The sequence below is a fragment of the Rhinolophus ferrumequinum genome, chromosome 6, assembly GCF_004115265.2.
Source record: "Rhinolophus ferrumequinum isolate MPI-CBG mRhiFer1 chromosome 6, mRhiFer1_v1.p, whole genome shotgun sequence".
Lineage (NCBI taxonomy): Eukaryota > Metazoa > Chordata > Mammalia > Chiroptera > Rhinolophidae > Rhinolophus > Rhinolophus ferrumequinum.
This window is the reverse complement of record NC_046289.1, coordinates 1729680-1749763: the sequence shown is the minus strand read 5'-3', so window position 1 is coordinate 1749763 and position 20084 is coordinate 1729680. Positions and strand designations below refer to the sequence as shown.

The following is a 20084-nucleotide window of genomic DNA, read 5'->3' as shown; positions in this document are numbered from 1 at the left end:
TTTTAAGTTGTCGCTGTGCTTTGGGAACCGGTCAGGAGCAGAGTGCTCATGTTCACCTCGCTTGACTTTACCACTTCGGTTTAAATGGAGACATTGCCCCTCTCATGTAACTATTCAAACATGGAAGGTGTTTTCTTTTCTTTAAAGCTTATAAACTTAAAAATGCTGTTTTTGAAAAAGCAGCTATAGGTTAGCAGTTGCTCGAGAATCCCCAAAATGAGTTTGACAGAAATGAGCTGGTCTGGGGAGGAAGGTGTGTGCTTTGAACAGCTGGTTGCTTGTTTTGTCACTGGTCCATCATACTGTTGTTTCTGCCTCTGCCCGAACCCGAACCCCTCCCAGCCTGACAGAAGTGTCCGCTCACGCAGCTAGCCCTGCCTCAGTTTGTACCATCCCTTCCACCTGTCGGCTGAGACATCAGAAGTCGATGTCCATGTCAGCCTCTGGGCACCCCAAGACGTTGTTACCTCCAGTAGACAGTGAAGGAGATAACTTCATGGCTGTGTAAGAAAAACACCATTCCTTGTGTAACTGATGTGTACCCCCTGCTTCTTAATTTCGTGCTGTGGATTTGCTGGTCCCAGATTTGTCACAGTTGTCCACAGTGTCCTGCTTCCTGTGTGTGCTCTGGTCACGCACATCCTGTGTTGTGGTGTCCTTGCTCGTTGTGTGTGTCTTCGTGCCTTGGCACACTGCAGGGGGGTGCGGTGAGAGATGCCCTCCTCCACACGTTGCCGTCAGCATGTGGAGTTTACAGTATTTATGCCATTCGTGTGCTTCCAGAACTTTTCAGTTGCCTTTTCAGTTTCACCTACATAGCCTTTGTTTCTTTTATATTGGCCAGGTTCTCTGCATGTAAACAATTTGAGAGGAAAGCAAAGGAAAAAGCTTGGATTAGCCATTTTTCATCCTAGAATTTCCCTGCACTAATTTTGTCCTTAAAAATATGTCTGTACTATTCCCTTTAGCTCCAGGAGGCTTTGTTTCATTGTATATTATTCCTCTGGTCCCTTTTCTGATTTAACTCACCTTTGGCTCCTAAGTCCTATGAAATACCCCCTTGGATCTGGATTTATTAAAACTGATTTTCTCCACTGTATATAAAAGGTATATTGTGACTGTAACTTTTCGTGTGCCGTATTTGCTCCAGAGTCGGGGCTTGTGAACAAAGATGTAAAACTGTATTTTCTGATCTCCTAGCACTATTCCTGATCAGAGAACCCCAGTTGCTTCCACACACAGTATTAGCAGTGCAACCACCCCAGATCGAATCCGCTTCCCCAGAGGCACTGCCAGTCGTAGCACTTTCCACGGCCAGCCCCGGGAGCGGCGCACCGCCACGTACAACGGCCCGCCTGCCTCGCCCAGCCTGTCGCACGAAGCCACACCACTGTCGCAGACTCGAAGCCGAGGCTCCACTAACCTTTTCAGTAAATTAACCTCAAAACTCACAAGGAGGTAAGTGCCAGGTGGTGCTGGTTGTTGGGAGCAAAAGGAGAACGTGTTCTCTGTGCGTGAAGCCACTGCTGGCAGCTTTTTGTCTTTAGCTCATGTTTTTCTGGTTCGTATGTCTAACTTTATACTTTAAAACCCTGTAGGAGAGAAATTACAGAGCTCAGAGCCTTCGCGACAGTAAAAGTTCTCCAGTACTTGGGAGATGGTGGCGATTCTTGAATTCCTGACCCTTTGGGTCACACATCTGTCCACATAGATGTTCACTGCGGTTTAGCGGAAGCCCGGGTCCAGTGTAGGCAGGGGCTGGTGCTCCCGAGGCAGTCCTGAGGGGCAGGGGCCATGCGGTCACTTCTGGACACGGAGGAGGGAGACACGGCCCATCTCTTATTTCATTTCACTGTTATTGAGGAGCATTATGTTTCATAGTTTGAATCTTGGAATTGTTCTCTCTGTTGGTCTCCAGTTACAGTGAGAACAAGGTAACTTTCTAAATGGTATCATTATGGGAATAGAATCCCTGCTTTATTCTCAGGAAGAAACTAGTGTCTGGTCGTGTATAATCCTTCACGTGTCCAGGAGCCTGTCATTTGGAGCCTTGGGAAATCTCTCTGGTGCCCTTGAGGCTCTTTAACTTTATTTCCATAAGCTAATTGGAGGTTGCGAAAGCCTAGAAACAATGGCTGCTACGAGAAGAAAAAGAGAAGGTACCACCCTGCACCCTCAGCAGATAGTCTAAGGCACCTTTAGCCAGCCCCACACCCAGGCAGCCTGAGCCAGGAAAATGCAGTTCTGCCTCACTGTGGACTAGCATGGCCTAGGGTCCTGCAGGCCTGCCTGTCACAGACCCTCACAGGTCGCCATCTGTATCTCACGCACAGCATGACCCGTGGTTCTCAGTCTGCAGGGGTTTACGCCCCTCCCTCTGGCCCATCAGCCTGCTGTGTTTCGTGCCATCTTTATTATTCAGCCTATAAGCTAAAGACCATTTTTCAGTCTCCTTAATTCCTTCAGTAATTTTATTTTCAATCAGTCATCTAAAACTTAGACGAGTCGCATTAAACTCTTTCCCCAGATGATCTGTGTGCTGTCAGGACGAGAATGCCACCCAGATCAGGGAGGACTTCTGCTATCTGTTAGCACTGACTAGAGGTCACTTCAGTCAGAAGACTCCAGGCTACCCTCCACCTCCCTTCCTGGCTGCTCTGCTGAGAACCCTTTCCCAGAGTAGACTGCAGGGTCTGGCCAGGTTTGGAGCTCGGTGACCCTCAGAGGTCACTCGTTCCTTTTAGGGTCAGCCCATGGCGTCTCCCGGGACTTCTGGGGATTAGTCCCAAAGGGAATCTCCCTCTGAACTTGGGGGGTAGGACACAGAGCCAGGTGTCACTCACTAACCCTGCTTAACAGCAGTGTGTGTTGCCCTTTGAGCCCCAAGCACAGCGGGACATGCAGCAGTCAGCTCTGCGTCTACAGTGGGCTCATCATTAAAATCCTTGAATTTATTTGTCTCCTTTGTGCTCTTTTTTTAGTCATCTTGATACTATTATTGATAAAAATAATATCAGCTACCATTTATTGAATGCTTGCTACATGCTAAGTAGATGTCTGTAGAATTCTGGATTTACTTGTTTTGCATATATACACACACACTCGTATACACACACACTCGTATACACACACACTCGTTTTTCATATATAAAGATGTACGTGTACACACACACACATACACTCACACTCACACTCACACTGTCTCACTCTCACATTCGCTCTGTCTCCACAGTCTACCCCGTGGAGATGTAGAAGAAACTGGAGCTGAGGCTCAGAGAGATTAAGGCACATGTTTAAGATCCTACAGCAAAAGTCTGAGCCAGGCCTGTGACTCCAGAAATGACCCTGAAGCCACTGTGTCGTGCTCCCCATGGAAAACTGTGAAGGGCCTTTCCCGCATTCTCTAAATGTGTTTCAGTATTTGAATTGAAATTGGAGACTGAGGTTTCTTGTTAAAGAAATTCTAGAGCATCATCTTATAGTTTTCAGACAGTTTCCACCCCTACATTTTTTCAGAAAGATAGCCTTCTGTTTGTTAACGTTTCCGGCTGAAGTCTGTCGCCTCCCTTGGTCCTGTACTTCACATGTAGTCAGTTCATTCCTCAGAACAATCAAAGTCCTTGCTGCCATAGTCAGTGTTGGCTTCTTTTCCTCCCCCAGCAAGAACTGCCAGGGTTACAGCGCTAGTACCTGAAGGGCTCAGGTGTGCGCACTTAGACTCTGCAAGGAGACTTGCCGTGACTTGGTGGGGCAAGTTGGCACCAGAAAACCTGCACTGCCCTGGATGCCGTGCATTTGGGGCAGCAGTGGGCTCTGCCACCTCTGAGGTCCTTTGCAGTCAGAGGAGCGTCCTGCAGCTGCCTGCTCTTCACACCTCCAGGGGAACGTGGGGGAGACTAGGAAAGGCAGTCCAGCCCTGTGGTACTTGACAGGAACCCTGACTTTGCCGGTAGAAAATTCGGAAATGAAAATATATCAGTATTCAGCTAAAATAATCCTTTGAATAATACTGCCTTATATTTTTATATAGGACTTAATGATTTACAAAATAGTTTCAATGTGTGACCTTCTCTACTGTGTATGACCTTGCTGTGTACCACTTTCGATCCGTAATGAAGTGGCCGATGGTTATCTAGAGCAATTAGATACTTTTTAGATTGGTCAGAACTGAAGCAGTGCCAGAGTTATCCCAAATTGGAAAAAAAAGTCCAGGGATTCATTAATTCAGTGGGCAAATAATACGCCTTCCTCCGGTGTCCAGTCACAGCATTAGGTGTGAGAAATAGTGTGGCAAGCCCAGCCCACATTGGCCCAGGAACACAGGTCACATGGTCATAAAGGCCTGAGTCAGAGTTTGAAACTTCTTTTGTCACATTCTGTTCAGTACAATTGAAGCATCTTCTTAAGTTTTTTAACAAGCTGAGTCACTTCTTTTAAATACAATTCTCAGTTTATTGCCTGAAACGTAAAAATGAAACCCCCACTGTTATTTGTCATTTAATTTTCATTCATTTTAATATCAAAAAGTCTGAAAAGTCTACTTCATTTTAAACCCCAATAAGTTTTTTCCTTAAAAAGTGACTTAAATCATACCACTGTTAACAGTCTGTTAATGTTCAAATCTTCCCAAAGTAAGTAATGATTGTCTTTAATGGTTAAATACTTTATAATGAAATTTTTAATGTTCCTGTATAAAAAGGTGAGATTTTTCATAAGATAGTCTGAAGAAAATTGAGAAATGGTATTACTCGTTCGTTGCAAATGACTTAAGTCATTGCTTTAACACAGGATGTTGACTTCTATTATCTTGAAGTCGATCCATCTGAAGGGCCTTCAACAAATCCCATTCCAGCTAATGTCAGTGTTTACTGCTAAATCTTTGCTTCCAGTACAGACTTTTTAATATTTCTAGTTACAAGGTCACATGCTCAAGTATCTATAATTTACTTTTTCAACAATGTCACTGTTTCATTGTTCATTGGACAGAAGAGGCACCCTGTTTTATTGTTTTTCTTTCTATAATTGACTAGGTTTTCTATTTCTTTTGTGCAAGTCATTTTTGTTAATTTCTTTTTTTGGCTTAATTTCTTTTAGAAACATGTCATTCAGGTTTATCAAAAGGTAGGATTTATATATACACATTTTTTTTTTCAATTCTCACCCCAAAATGGCTCCTGCAATTAACATCAAGTTTGGCTTTCTAGCCCTGTTTTGTTTTTTTGTTTTGTTTTCCTTAAAACTAAACTTTCTGCTGAGAACTAAATACTTATTTCTTTGAAAGGAAGCTGGAAAGAAATAGATTAACTCTGTCAGGCATTTTTAAAGGCACTGTGGCACCCACGTAACGAGGCCTACGCATGCTCTGCATTTTCTTTCTTTGGTAGAATTATTTAGCATCCAAATAATTCTGTCTTCATACTAATAACACTTAGCATGCTTCTGTTTGAAGAATGAGGTGTGCAGTAACATTATGTGCATTTAATGGTTAGCCTCAAGCATGCAGAAGGTAAGTGGTAGTGGTGGTAGATGCCCTTTTTTCATTGAATTAGCAAAAGGCTTTAAAAAGACAGGGAAATTGGCCAATATTCTGATACTGGAAACAAGCATAAAATTCAAACCTTACAGCCTCATTTGGTTTGGATTTTTCAGAAATTAAGATGGAAGGCAGCAGCATAGCAGAAATGTTTTAATATTTTTAGAGTTGAAGAGTTAATAGTATTCTAAAAGCCACTTTCCACCAACCACTGGAGAAAGCATGTCTCATTGTTGCTACTTAAAGCACTGTTGCAAATGCTATTGCTACTAGATGACTTATTTTTTGATGATAGTCAAGAGACCAAAAATGTTCCCTGTGTTGGAATGCACACGTATGAGGCAGAAAGTCCGCTGTTGAGGCCACACTGCCTGTGCCCCTCGGCTCACTGGCTGGCTAGGCTATGTATACGGTTTCTGATGACGAAACCAGTGGGTCACTGAGACGCTTTGTTAACAGGAGTTCTTGACCACAAAATGGGAAGGCTGCTTTCTTCCTGAGGGAAGTGCCCCTCCCTGATTAGTTTTTAATTGAGCGTCCCAGTTGCGAGGTTTTCCCTGGGACAGAAAAATTTGTAACAGTGTACAATTCACCTGGTAAATCCGTTTCCCTTTGGGGAGTGATTAAAAACGGCCGATTAACTGCAGTGGACGGCGCGGCGTGCTGGCTTCCCGAGCCGGGCCGGCACTCGCTCCCGCGGCATGTGTGCCACCGGCCGCAGGCACGCGCGGAGGAGAGTGGTCCCTAGCTGGGTCACCACGGAGTTACTGAGCAGCACTGAGGACCCAGAGTGCCCTGGACCTGTTCGTTTTATGACGTTTGTGTTTCTGTACGGGCTGTCGTGTACTGGTGTGTAAGATCTCTTTTCTCTTTCCCACTTCTCTGTGCTTCTCCCTTCTGTTCGTTGAGGCTTCCAACTGAATATGAGAGGAACGGGAGATATGAGGGCTCAAGGTGAGGGGAACGATTTTTTAAATATATTTTATAGGTATATACCTCATTTCTGCTGGGGTAGGATTGCTGCATGGGGTCCGCATGCGCGGACCGGGAAGCATGTGCACCCTGCTGCCACCTGGCGGCGGGTCCGGCCCACGCCCCGCGCTGCGCTGCTCCCCGGTGGCCACATGAGGGCGTCGCGCTGCCCCCTGGTGAAAGCCTGGTGCCCAGGTCGCTCCCTGTTGGTCTGGGTAGTAAAATAGCGCCCCTCCTGCCTGGGCCCCAACGACCTGAAATGAGATCTGGGAGTTGATAGGACTCTGGACTCCTCGATGACTTCTAGCATAGCTCTAGTCTTGAGTGAAAGCAAAATAGAGAATTTCCATATTTCAAATTAGATTTTTTAAAAGAACACTTGATGTAGTCGAGTGTTTTCCTTTTAAATTTTGTATAGTCATTGCATGGGTGTGGGAGCCGGAGAGTCATTGGATAGGCTCCAGGCTCTCCATAGTTGGAGATGTCTACCCCTTGTGCCCTTTTCATACCAGTCACCACATGCTGTTTCCGGCCCTTGTGAACCTGATGCCTCTCCTGGTTTTCCTAAAAGCACGGCGATGATCATGTGACTTTTCTGAATGCAGACCTGCAGCGGTCCCATTGTCTGACCCACCGTGTCCACGTGAGGCCCTGTGTGGCCTCAGCAGCCCCAGCTCCCTGCAAATTGAGGCAGAATGTTGGGGTGAGAGCCAGACAGCAGTCCATCCCGGACCTGCTCCTTCCAGCCTTGAGCAGGCTCCTGCCTCCATGAGCCTGATTCCCCCTTCATACCAGGAAGGGAACGGGTCCTGCCCCTGGCGTGGTGAAGACAGTGCACCGGCCTGCCCACACAGTGCAAAGTAATGCCAGCGGCTGTCAGGGTGTCACTGCCCTCAGTCCCCGTCCATTTGTACACTGACTACATCAGCCCCAAACACATTGTTCCTGACCTCCTGGCCTTTGCTGGCACTCTGCCCCCCACCCCCGCCCCTCTGGTGGTGGTGAAACCACATGGGCTCTTCAGAGCTCTTCTCAGATACTCCCATCCAGGAAGCCATTTCCTCCGTATCCTGTCCTGCCTTTCCTATGCACTCCTCCCGAGGTGGGCTCCACCTCTCCCATGACCCTCTGGGCCTGCCCTGGCCTCCTGTGCTGCTGCAGTTTCCTTAGTGGAGTCTTTCCCTCCTCTAACCCCAGCTTAGGTAGGTAGAGCTTTTGTTCATTTTTATAACCTATTTAGTATCTAACGGCATTGTATACATAGGAAGTTTCCAGTCAGTTTTGGAAGGTGTGAACCCAATCGAATATTCTAGTGGTTTGGCGACAGGGAGAACTCTGCATAGTAAAACCTATATACTCTGTGAATCCATACAGTTTGCATTCACACGGGTTGTTTTCAGTGCTCAATAGCAAATGAGCCTTAACATTTTATTTTTTACTTAAGTATTAGATAATTTCATATAAGAATTCTTTTTAACTGAAACTAGAAGTTTAAGTTAACAAAATAGAGAGAAGGCTAAATATAGAAGAGGGTGCAGGGGACTGAGAGAATGTCTAACCCCACACACACAGCCGGCTGTGCGTTTGGCGTCTGGGGCCATTAGCAGGAAAAACAGTTTTAAACTGTTGAGTCATTGGTTATCCCAAGTAACAGTTATGGTAGAGGTTGTGAAGCATTGAATTCCAAGGGGCCTGTGGGGGCCTGGTGGCTCCTGCCCCCCCACACATACACACCCCCGCACTCAACCTGGAGGGGAGGGGAGAATTGGCCCTTGGAGATGCGCTCAGCACGCTCTTTACTTTCCCTGGTTTGCTTAACAGATTATTTTCTTAATTTGAGTAAGTACATGGCTGGTGCAGATTTTCTAGCCAGGTAGATTCTCTGCGAGCGTGGTTTAGGATTGAGGCGGGGCAGAGGGAGATAGATGAATACTTAGAAAAGGGGAGGGAGCCGCCTGGGGACTGCGGGGTGTGGGGTGGCTTCTCGGGCTGCGCTGCAGACTCGGTGGTGACCTAGCTGGAGTGGAGAAGGCTGGCTGTCCTGTGCACTTACAAATGAACCTGCCACTGTGCCTTTCAGTCGCAACGTATCTGCTGAGCAAAAGGATGACAGCAAAGAAGCAAAGCCTCGCTCCCTGCGCTTCACCTGGAGCATGAAAACCACTAGTTCCATGGACCCCGGGGACATGATGCGGGAAATCCGCAAAGTGCTGGACGCCAATAACTGCGACTATGAGCAGAGAGAGCGCTTCCTGCTCTTCTGCGTGCACGGCGATGGGCACGCCGAGAACCTCGTGCAGTGGGAGATGGAGGTGTGCAAGCTGCCAAGACTGTCTCTGAACGGGGTCCGGTTCAAACGGATCTCGGGGACATCCATAGCTTTCAAAAATATTGCTTCCAAAATTGCCAATGAGCTAAAGCTGTAACCCAGTAATTATGGTGTAAATTAAGTAGCCGTTTTCCTGAACACAGATGGAAATGTATAGAATAATATTTAGGCAATAACGTCTGCATCTTCTAAATCATGATATTAAACTAAGGAGAGCACGCCTGGGAGCGAAAGCTGGCCTTTTTTCTACGAATGCACTACATTAAAGATGTGTGACACGTATGCCCTCTGTCTTATTTCCATTGCCCTGACAGTCAGCGTGTGACATCATCTCTGTGTGCGTCCTGTCTGTGCGCGTGAGTGGTCCATACGGAAGCATCTCCTGACTTGCCCTGGCAGCCAGACTTGTTACGTGTACCTCTGTGGGAGATCATTTGGTGCTAAAACGTTAAAATTGCCAAGGAGGAAGTTATGAATTACTACTAAGAATTAACCTTAAGACTAGTTGATAATGATTACAGGTTTACAGTTCATGCCTGTGGTTTTGTGTTTGTTGTTTTGTGTTTTTTTTAGTGCAAAAGGTTTAAATTTATAGTTGTGAACATTGCTTGTGTGTGTTTTTCTAAGTAGATTCACAAGATAATTAAAAATTCACTTTTTCTCAGTAAAATCTCGAATTGTCTCCTAGTACTGTATTTAAGACTCAGATTAAGGCAGTGACTAAAAGTATGTTTTTTGCCTTCACCACCAAGATGAACAAGAGCACCTGGGAAGATGTATGGAGACCGGTGGCCACTTTGTCCTCAGCGTGGCTCCTGACGTTTTGTGGTTACCAGCACCTTTTTCCCCCAAAGGCAATAAAGAGAGAAGCCAGCCCTGGCCACCTGAGAAAGGGGCCTGGGAGCCCCGGTTCCCCCGTGTGGAGAAACGCAGCTCTTGACGGTTCGGGGTTGGTTTTCCATGAAGTATGTGATTTTCCTTTCCAACACCTACACGGTGGGTGAGGGGACAGTGAACTCACCAGTCAGTTTGATGCTTTACTCTCACAGGGAAACTGTCGCACTGATTGGTACGCTGTTTGGTTCTGGGTTTGGTTGTCCAAGTAGGCAAGTCTGGACAGTCACTGAGTCACGGATCCTTATGTCTGCCAGCGGCAGGCACTATTTTAGGTGTATGGGACACGTCGTGAACAAAACAGATCCCTGGTCTCAGCTTATGTTCTAATAGGACGGCAGAACAGCAGTAGGATGTCAAGTACCTGCTGTGGGACAAAGTGGTAAACGCCAGGAACAGTCGCAGCACGGGGTGTGGCGTCCCGGGGGTCCTGGGGTTCGGGCAGTGCCGTTTCCGTAGGGTGAGGGGTGGGGGTGGAGCGTTGGAGCAGAGACTGGGCTGTGAGGGCGGCCCGGGGCAGAGGCCGGCGGCCAGAGGGCACCCTTGTGTTGCTGCCGGGAGCTGGGGGGCCTGATACCACCTGGGCCTCGAAGGCCTTTACAGTGCACTCGACCTCTGAGGTGGGAGCTACTGGGGGCTTTCGAACAGAGGGGTATAGCTGCAGGTTTTCGAAGGACAACCGCTCGAGCCCTGTGTTGCGAATTTGTCCAGGGAGCCAGGAGAAGCCAGGAAAGTCTGGAGGCAGCTGGTAATTAGGCAAGAGATGGTGGTTGGGTTCTGGGTGTGTTTCGAGTTCAGTCACTGCATTTGCTCCTGGGATGGAAATGGGTGAGTGAGAAAAAGCCAAGGGCTACTGGGATGTTTGGCCTGAGCAGCGGAAAGGCCGGGGCTGCTATGGGAAGGTTTGGGGTGGGCGGGAAGAGGGGCAGCAAAACAGGTTTAGACACCAGGTGGGGCGAGGACACCCCCCACACAGAACCTCGGCAGGTGGCTGATTCCTCTATAAAGTGGAGAAGAGGAGAGGACCCCCCTGAGTCCAGGACACCCGTGGAGAGGCCAGGGGAAGAGGTGGAGCCCAGGCCTGGGGCAGGAAAGGAGGGCAGGGCTGAATGCCCTTCGTGCTCTTCAGCAGAGCACATCATTTTCACCTTACTGGAACTTGTAAACCTTCTTTATTCAATAAATGGCTAAATAGGTCCCTTCCCCCACCCTTTTGCAGTGGGAGTGTTTGCTTTCCCCAGACCCAGGCTGTTCAGCACCAGCTCTCCAATAGATGGTCGCGTGCGGCTTCTCACGCAGGGTGGCCCTGCAGAAGTTCGCAGAGACGCAGGAGCTCTGCCAAGTACAGGTGTGGCCCTGGCTGAGTTCCTTGTCTTTACACTTGGGACCCGTCGCAGATTGTTTTTCTTGTTTATGTTCTCCGGGACACATGGAACACTAGAAGTTAAATTACTTTAAGAGAAATTACTTTGCCACGTGTTCTGATGAAATGGCCCTTTATGCTGACAGAAATATTTTCAATTGAATATTTGTCGTAAGCATCGTCTGCATTTTAACAGGTTGCTGCTCCCATGAGCAATGAGTGTGTGTCTGTCAGACCAGTGCTCACCCACAGAAGTTGTCTGAGGAGGTGCTATGGAAAGGCTCTGCCACTAATTGACGTTCGCTTGATTTTAGTGGCATTATAGGTAGGCAGGTAGTGTTACCTTTACTGCGGTGAAACCGTGAAATCACGTCTGTTACTGAGGAGCCCAGACCCTTCCTTTAGGTACTGCATTCTCAGGATACGGCTTTTTTATTCTGCATACAACAAATTTTGAAAAGAAATATTCTAGAATACTTAAGCAAAGACAAGGCCACAGTTTTTCCTCACCCACTTCCCTGGAACCTGGTGAGGTGAGGTACCTGGCAGGCCAGTGCTACTGGTTTTCTTTACCTGCCAAGCAGAGAGTTGTCCTACTCCAGAAAATAAGGTTAACATTCCAGTTATACTGACTTTCCTCTCGTTTGGATCTGGCAAATCAGAGGAACCAAGACCGCGATCCTTAATCTTGTGCCCGGCTCTCAGGCCACCCTTCCGTTTCTGAGCATGAAGACCCTTCAGAGAGCTGAGGAAGCTGGACTGACGATCAGAAAGAAGCACAGCTGTGACTAGTTCACAGCATAGGTTTCTGCAGAAGCCTAGAGAAGGATGATATCTACAAGAAAAACCTTGTGTGCATTGAACAGGCTCCCGTTGCCGTGGAAACCATCCCTAAAATACGGTCCTCGCAGTTCCTGCTCAGGTGCTCAGGAATTGATGTGTGGTGACCTTGGGCACTCCCCCCCCCCCAGCACAGTGCCAGGAAGGGAGACCAGGGTTGCAGAGGCGGTTCTGCGAGGCACAGACCAGGCTATTAGAAAGGTCACGAGTGAGGAGGGGCCTAGAGCTTTCCTTTTGGGGGATCTTTGGTTGGCTTTTGGTTTTGTTTTGGTTAATTGATAATTTGCCCTGAGATCCTTTAATGGGGGAGCGGTGTGACGTGGAGGACATGTTTTGCTGGTGTCACTGTCCCTGAGAGTAGAACCTGGCGTCCTCCGTGAGGCGGACACAGTCCAACAGCTTTGTAAATCGAGCTTTGTGAGCCACAACCCAGGCAACTTCCTTAGAGGCGCTGCTCGCTGTGTGGCGTGGCCGTGGCAGCCAGGCCACGGGGGAGATTCAGGGTGATAAGTGTCACAGCAGGGTGATCGTCAGAGTCAGAAAGAGCTCTAGTAGGGCATCTGCGCCCCTCTGTGTCCCCGGGGAGGGAAATCACAGGATGAGAAGCGATGGAAGGGCCCAGGTGGGGAAGGTTGGGGGCATGGCGGGGGCCGAGACCTTTCTTCATGTTTGGGCCACACTCAGGGAGGAAGCCAGCTTGCTTGGGTGGCTCTAGGGAGCAGGAGGGATAGCACAGTGGACCCAGGAGGTGTGGGTGAGCTCAGGAAAGTTCTCTGCCAAGCAGTGTGTCGCTGGCTACGCGAGGTGCTGAGCCTGTCCCCACTCGTCACTGCTGCAGGCTGGGTTTCATTCCAGGACCTGCAGTTCACGGCGCCCCACTGTCGGAGCTGGTTAAAGGGGAAGTAGGCAGTGTGGCCCAGCGGTTGGGGTGTATACCCTAGACCGAGGCAGCCTGGTTCCCAGACGTCAGCTTCGTGACCTCGGGTTTCCTCTAGAAAGTCAGCGTGGTGGTGATCACGCCTCGCTCTGGTGTGTCGGCAGAGTCCCGCCAGCAGGAGCAGGGACCTGGCAGGTGTGCGCACGGCAGCTTGCACGAGCACACGCTGCCCCTCTCCTCTCCGCTGCCAGCTTACCCAGGCCTCGGAAGTCCTGGAACAGCAGGCTCTCCGGAGAGGACAGACACTGCCCTCCCAGCAGGCATGAGAAGGAAATTCCCCTCGTTTCTCAAGTGTAGAGTTGTGGTCTTGGAGCTGCTGTGAGGAAAGCTAGCAGGCCTGTGCTGCCACCTTCCTGGCCCCGAGCCTTGCTAGTGTCCCCAGAGGACGGAGAGACAGCGAGCCTGGTGAGAGCGCTGTCCCCTCCCTCCAGCTTCCGCCTGTGTCCTGAAAGAGGCCTATCCTGGCCATCAGTTTAAAATCGTACCCAGCCCTCCTGCTCGCCCATCTGTGCCCTCTCGGCCTGCTGCCTCTGACATTAGCAGCCAGCATCGTTGACAAGTTTCTCTTGTCTCGTGTGTCTGCTCTCCCCATCCTTCCTAGAAAGGGCCCCTGGGGACGAGGGTCTTTGTCTTTTTTTTTTTTCCTGTATCCCAAGTACCTAGAATAGTGCCTGGTCCATAGTACAAAATAAGTATTCAAGTAATAATAATAATGATAATAATAATAAAGTGTGGGCAAGAGCGATCTAGAAAGCACAGGGCAGCTTTAGGCTTCAGTGAAAACTGTTAACAGGTCCCGCTGGTCTCCAGCAGCCCTGAGCCCTTCCTGCTTTACAGCCAAGGCTCCCAGTTGGTTTTCCTGGCGGTCGGTGTGCTCCTGCTCTCACCAGCTGCCTGCACTGCCAGTGCCCATATTGTATCGTTCAGCTCAGTGGGGCAGACATGCAAGTCCCCGGGCGAGTGCTGTGGAAGGACAGGAGTGGCTCCTCCCTTGGGCGACGTTGGCCGTCGGGTTGAAACACCTGGCTCAGGGCCTTAATCTGCCCTGTGCCACAGTCAGTGTAGTTTGGATTTCAGTCTGTTAAAAGAATAGCTCCTGGGGCTTGGCAGCAGAGAGAGCTGGTGTACAGTCAGAAGGTCAGAGAGGCGTGTGGCTGTGGGCAGGAGCTCTCGCCTCTGCGTGCTGTGTCGCGGGCACCAAACCAAAGGTGAGATCTGCTTCGTGGCGCTTGCAGGCACGCCTGCATCGCCTCCCGCCACATGCAGGGCAGGCAGCTGGTGGGCAAGGGTCACCTCTGCTCGCCAAGAGGACCTGAAGGCAGGAAAACGGGGCCACACCGTGCACCTTGGTCACTGCTGGCTTTGGTTTCGTGGCCTAGTTAATGTGTTTGGGGCTTTGCTGTTGTTTATCTGGTGGACTGATTGGTTGGATTCTCAGGTTCTCATGTCTTTTGCCAGCTCCCTGAATATTCCTTCCTGTGGTTTCTAGCTGTGGTGAAATACCTTCTTACCCAGTGGGTTGATAAATAGGGGCCCGCTTGGGGTGTCCCTGAGAAGGGACAACTGGTCACACGTGGCCCCCCCAGCCTGTGTCTCTTGTGTTCCTGCTCCTGCTCTCTCCCCATCCCGCCCACTTGCCCCACCTCTGCACGCTATTTTAAGCGGCGTTCTAGAACTCATCCCTCAGGCGGGAGGGGAGTCACTGTTGCTGGTTGGAAACTTCTGCTGGGCACCGCATGTCAGGGTGCTTGCACCCCACACCCAGGGAGCTGGGGGAGAGTTCTGGCTGGTTCTGCATTTTCTTCAAGCCGGTGAGCTGCTTGTGCCAGCTGGTGGTGTCTCCTGCTCTTGGGAGCTTTAACTAGCCAACACTCAGCTACTTGAAGATAAAATTGTGTTCTCTCCCTGAATTTTGCTTATCTGAGTCCTTTCCAGGTGTTTCAGGAGAAGACGGGTTTGTTCATATGTGCTTTCGTCCACATGCGTACTTTGGGCGGGTTAGGACAGGCGGCGGTGCTGAGCTGTGTGGACCCAGAGATAAACCAGGTGGTGAAACCTTGTCTTCCAGGAGCTCGTTCTCACAGGCAGAGAGAGACAGACACGGTCGCGAAAACTGGTATGGCCAGTGCTGCACGAAGGAACGCCGGTCTGGGTGGGGGAGGCAGGTACGGTGACAGGTACAGCCTGTGACAGGTACACCCCCGTGTCTGCTCAGTGGAAGAGGAAGGAGCAGCACATGCAAGGCTGGGGGGGCGGGGGGCAGGCTCTGTCTTGTCGCCGTCCCAGTAAACTGTGTCTCACACAATGCACCTCTGTTCTGTTAAGGGGTCTTCAGCCCAACACTTCCTTGGGGGATGACCTGGCAGGCTTCGGGGTAGAGTTCTGCTGCCATCAGACCAAAACAGACCGCACTGCACTGAGAAGCCCGGCCCTGGGGACCAGGGAGGAAGCAGGCTGGTGGGGGCACCTGGCAGCCGGCTCCTTCCGGAGTGAGGTCTGCACTGACTTGCGTCCCTCGTCCCTGGGGAGGGAGCAGCAGGCGTGGGTAGGTGTGAGGCATTCTCGGAGCAGGCGTGATTTGCATGGGAATACGCTGGGGAGAAGCATATGCAGTCCTGTTCATTAGTATGGCTCCAGGAGTCCCTTGGTTGGGGGTCCCCTGAGAGCCGTTTCCCGACACCGGGAGCCGTGCTGCTCCGCCAGCTCCTAGCCCCCTGGATGCTCTGGGCGCTGTTGGGGCCACTGCCTCCTCTGCTCGGGTCCTCGGGCCAGCCTCTGCTGCTGCCCCAGTCCCTGCCCCTGGGTCGTCCCCGTGAGCTCTGAGCTCAGGAGGACATTGGTGGGCTTGTCCCGTGGCTCTTGGCCTGTCCGTGGTGGGTGGGAGTCCTTTAGCCAGGAAGGCCGTGTCGTGCACCTTTGTCTTGGTGGCATGACGTGTGCGGGCACACACATCGTGCTGGGCTGCATTTCCTTGCGTCGTGTCATTCGTAAACTGAACCAAAACATTGGGACTGGCCTGGGCAAGAAAGTTGTGTTATCCCGTCCTCGCCGCGGGGAGACGAACGTTTCGATCCTCTGTGGGCTCAGAAAGCAGGAGGAGGAGGCAGGGGCTCTGGGCTGCCCTGCTCGGAGCACGTCCTCTCCGAGACACACGCCTGTCAAGCGCGGTGGCAACTGTTTCAAGTAGGGATGATTATGTAACACTGTATTGTTTCTTTCTGAAAGTGTTTCATTTGAAGTGCAACCTCATGTGTGGGGCAGTTTGGGTCAGAAGTATTGACGAAACGACTTCATTTTAGTGAAAATTTAATAGAGCTTTTGGGTTTGTTTTCTGTTTTTGTTTTCTTGGTAAGTGTGTATTTCCGGAATGATCTGGGCATGTGTTCACAGACCACGTGTCTGGCAATGGGAGCAGCCCAGTGGGGGGGGATGGGATGAATGGCAGAAGACCCAAAGCCTGTCTTCTCAGAGACATCATAACAATACAGTTGTGTGACGGGAGAGTGACACAGGGTAACCGCCAAGAACGATGGGGGAGGACTGAAGTCCTTCCCGGAAGGAGGGCTGGGGCAGGCAGGGAAGTCTTCCCTGGGGCTTTGGGCAGAGGTAGCCCTGGGCTTTGGATGGGTAGGGCAGAGAGCAGACATGCAGAAGGGAGCCCCAGGTTAGACCGACTGGCAAAGGAAAAGCCTGGAGGTACTGGTGCCACTGCCATCAGTGTCGGGTCTGCATGTGCCAGCCTGAGCGCACATTGGCATGGCAGGGCCCCAGACTGTGTTTCTGGAGCCACTGGTCTCAGTTCTAATTAAATTCCTGGACAAATTCACCTCCTAGCCTGGCAGGACCCAGAGCAGACAGCCAGCATCTGGCTGGGTCCCACCTTGCTGAGGGTTAGTGGATAACAGAGCAGGGTCCCAGCTCCGGTCCTCATGGCCAGGTCAGGAGTGGTGCTGGCTGTCACCAGGTTGCACGCCTGCCGGGCTTGGGTGGCCCTTGTCTTCACACCCCATGATGGCCGCTGCAGCGTTTTACCCTGTGGTTACGGCCGCGTAAGGGCATCCTGGAAGCGTGCTCCTCTGGCTGGCAGCTGCACAGCAGGCTCAGAACCAGGGCTTTGTTACGAAAGCGGAGGGAAAATGGCTGCTGGCACACGAGCAGCCGTGTGCACAGAGATTCAGCAGAAGCTGGAGGAGCTGGAAAGAGTACTTTTAGCTTTTCTGGGTCTTAATGTTAATTAAGTCAAGCCTTAAATTTTGACAAGCCCCCAATTCGGAAGGCTGTGAAAGTCAGGGCTTCTGACAAGCAGACGCCTTCACTTCTCCGTCGTCAGCAAAACAGGCCCAGTTCTAGAAAGACAGGTTGGGGAGGAAGGTGGGAAGACTCCCAACCTGTGAGTGGGTCCTGCAGAGGGCCTCCAGGCACCCTTGAAAAACCAGATTTTTGTCATCCAAGCCTCACTTCTCCCAGTCTAACTGCTGTCCCCTGCTTGGTGGCAACCTCACACCCAGAAAGTTGACTTCTTGCCATCAAAAGATTATTTCCCTTTGTTACCTGTGGAAAAGGAAATGGACTCAGATCCCGTGTGAGCACAGTGGGCAACCCCCCCCCGAAGGTGCTGGAGGAGGCGCTCCAAATAGAAAAGCAGGTCCTGCACACTCGAGGGCTAGAATGTTCTGGAACGTCATAGAGCAATGCAAAGAGCTCTCGACTTGGACACGGGTGGCCTCACTGGTCACCCGACTTGTCCTCTCCTCTCTGAGCCTCAGTTCCCCAGCCCAGGGGGTGGTGAGCCGTCCCAGCAGAGCAAGTGAGGAGCTGTGACAGTGATATCCTGCTGCCTCGGTGGCCTCCCACAAACTGACACATTAGAGCATTTTTTAAAGAACACTTTAAAAAAGAATTTGGTTCAGCTTATACAAGTAATAAATACATGTTCACTGTAGAAAATTTGAAAGCTAAAGTTTAAAGGAAGAAGTCACATGTTACCCCCGCACACGCAGCTCACTGCTGTTCCCCGGGGTTTTTCCGTCCGTGTTCTGTGTGGGATCTCAGAGTACAGGCTGTTTGGTAACCTGGTTTGACACTTCAGCTTTTTTAAGTGTGTCGGCGTCTCACTGACTTCTGACACTGGGTGGTTGCATGTAGTGTCACTGAGGGAGGCAGCCTGGCTTGTTAATGGACCCTGCATATTGGTAGTCCTGGCAGTTCTCCTCTGTTCTAAGCAATGTGTCTCTTAATTATTTCTGCAGGGCAGTGTTTCTCAAAGGAGCAGGGATGCAATTTTGGTCCCCAGGGGGTATTTGGCAATGTCTGGAGACATTTTACATGTCACGTGGGGGGGTAATACTGCTGGCATCTAGACGTTGGGGGCCAGGGATGCTGCTAAGTGCCCAGCAGTGCCCAGGGCTGGGGCCCCCACAGAGTGGTCCTGCCGGTCAGTGGGCTCATTTCCCCACCAGTGGTGGCAGTAGCGGTGGCAGGTTTGAATGCTGTCTGTACTCCACCCAAGACAGTGAATGAATAAAATGGTGTGTTCCCTTGATAGCGGGTGGTAGGGCGTTTCTTAGACATCCCACGTTTGTCCGTGATTTCAGGGAAAATTAAACTCACTCCGTTTGAATCTCTCTGGAATCCAGAGGAAAGGGGGTTGTGGGGGGCGCTGGTCAAAGGGTCCGTGGACTGCTGAGCTGAGGTCTTGTCCCAGAAAGTTTCAGTACAGCAAGATGAAATGAGAAACCAGCGAGACAGAGGGAAACGATTGGGTAGGAAAACAGGTGGCCCAGGAGAGCAGCCTTGGTGTAGAGTCAGGTGTAGCTCTGAGTCCTCCCTACAGGCCCCTGGGAACTGGGTGGAGGAGGAGAAAGGTGGGGCTCCAGCCTCAGGGCTGGGAGGAAGTCCTGAGTGAGGCCCTGCCACTCCGCCTGCCTTCCTGGGTGATGTGCCAAGAGGCCTGCACAGGGCGAGTCCAGGTGTCAGCTCATTTGACATGCCCCTGGTGTTCCTGGAGCGCCCCGCCTGATAGTGGAGACGGTGAAACATGCCCTCTGAAACATTCTGTCAAAAAGCAATGTGCTGTGCATACCTCGGGGTGGCTGGGGATGGTCACTCTTCCTGAGTCTGTGCCCCCAGCCAGGCTCTGCCCAAGCAGAGGTGAGGGGCTGAGCACACAGGAGGGCCTTCTGCTGGAGGGGGCAGACAGAGCTGGCCAGGCCCCTCAGGCCACGTGCTGTCAGTGCTGCTCCCTGGACACAGCAGTGGCTCGGGTACTGGTGACACAGCAAGGCCGGGCAGCTCCTGGACTGGCCGGGGAGAGCTCCCCACTGCTCCTGCTGCCTCCTGCGGGCGGGCGCTGCCCTCAGCCTCCCCTCTGCAGGGCAAGGCCTTTCCCAGGCGGCGTGCTCGGCGCAGCTCTTTGTCCCCAGAGTCATCAGACTTGACAGTCTGCAGAGCACCGTGTGGCCTGGTCCAGCTCTCACTGGCCGGAGATGTACACTGAAGCCGAGAAAAAGGGAGCCCTGTGTGACGTGTGCCTCTGGCCTGGCCCTTCATGGCAAAAGGGTGGGCCCAGAGCTGGCCCCAGCCCCCAGGCTGGTCAGCCCAGGGCCCAAAGGATGGGTGCAGAGATCCCCACCCCAGCCTTGTGCACAAGGGGGCCAGCCCAGCTCGGACACCGCCTACATGGGCCCCTCAGACCGAGCCTGGACACAGAGACAGATACCAGGACGCACCTCCTACTCTACTGCTGGCCCCCCACACACACACACACATATCTGCTGGTCCTGAGCCCCAGGGCCTGGTTGACATGCCACCAGGTACTGGCACACGAGAGCCCACAACCTTTAGTCAGGAAGACTGCCCAGCCCAGAAGATGGTGGGTGCGGAGGCCATGCCCGGCGTCTCCTGGTTATGGGGTAACCTCAGCAGGGAGGGTAAGGCCAGCCTGCCCAAGCTGGAGGAGTTGGGGCGCCGGGACCCTGGCGATGGAGTGGCCGGGCAGAGGTGGCCTTGGCCAGCAGGTGGCAGCACAGACTCCACAAAGTGGTGGAGCTGGAGAAGAGACAGCCCAGCCCTGGCCAGCCCCCAGGCCCCTCCTCTGCTCCCCAGTCCCGGCCCATTCCGTCAGGGGGCCCACCCATGGTGGGGCCCCGATCAGGGACAGCAGCAGCTGGGGAGTGGCTGGACAGGGAAACAGACCAAGGAGAACAGCCCCAAATCC

General features: G+C 51.5%; 1 protein-coding gene across 15 annotated transcripts in view; it reads left to right on the top strand.

Moving 5' to 3' along the window:
* MARK3 (microtubule affinity regulating kinase 3) overlaps positions 1-9504 on the top strand; it is an 81354-nt gene extending 71850 nt beyond the window's left edge. For 4 of the 15 annotated variants that reach the window (XM_033106977.1, XM_033106976.1, XM_033106971.1 and 1 more), the window contains exons 15-19: positions 343-504; positions 1201-1458; positions 5095-5121; positions 6443-6487; positions 8586-9116. In XM_033106977.1, coding sequence (XP_032962868.1) covers positions 343-504; positions 1201-1458; positions 5095-5121; positions 6443-6487; positions 8586-8931 — 838 coding nt within the window. In that variant the 3' untranslated portion in view covers positions 8932-9116. Of the gene's footprint in view, positions 1-342; positions 505-1200; positions 1459-5094; positions 5122-6442; positions 6488-8585 lie in introns of all 15 variants that reach the window. The other 11 variants (XM_033106980.1, XM_033106983.1, XM_033106979.1 and 8 more) reach the window with 7 other exon arrangements.
* The last annotated feature ends 10580 nt before the right edge of the window (positions 9505-20084 follow it).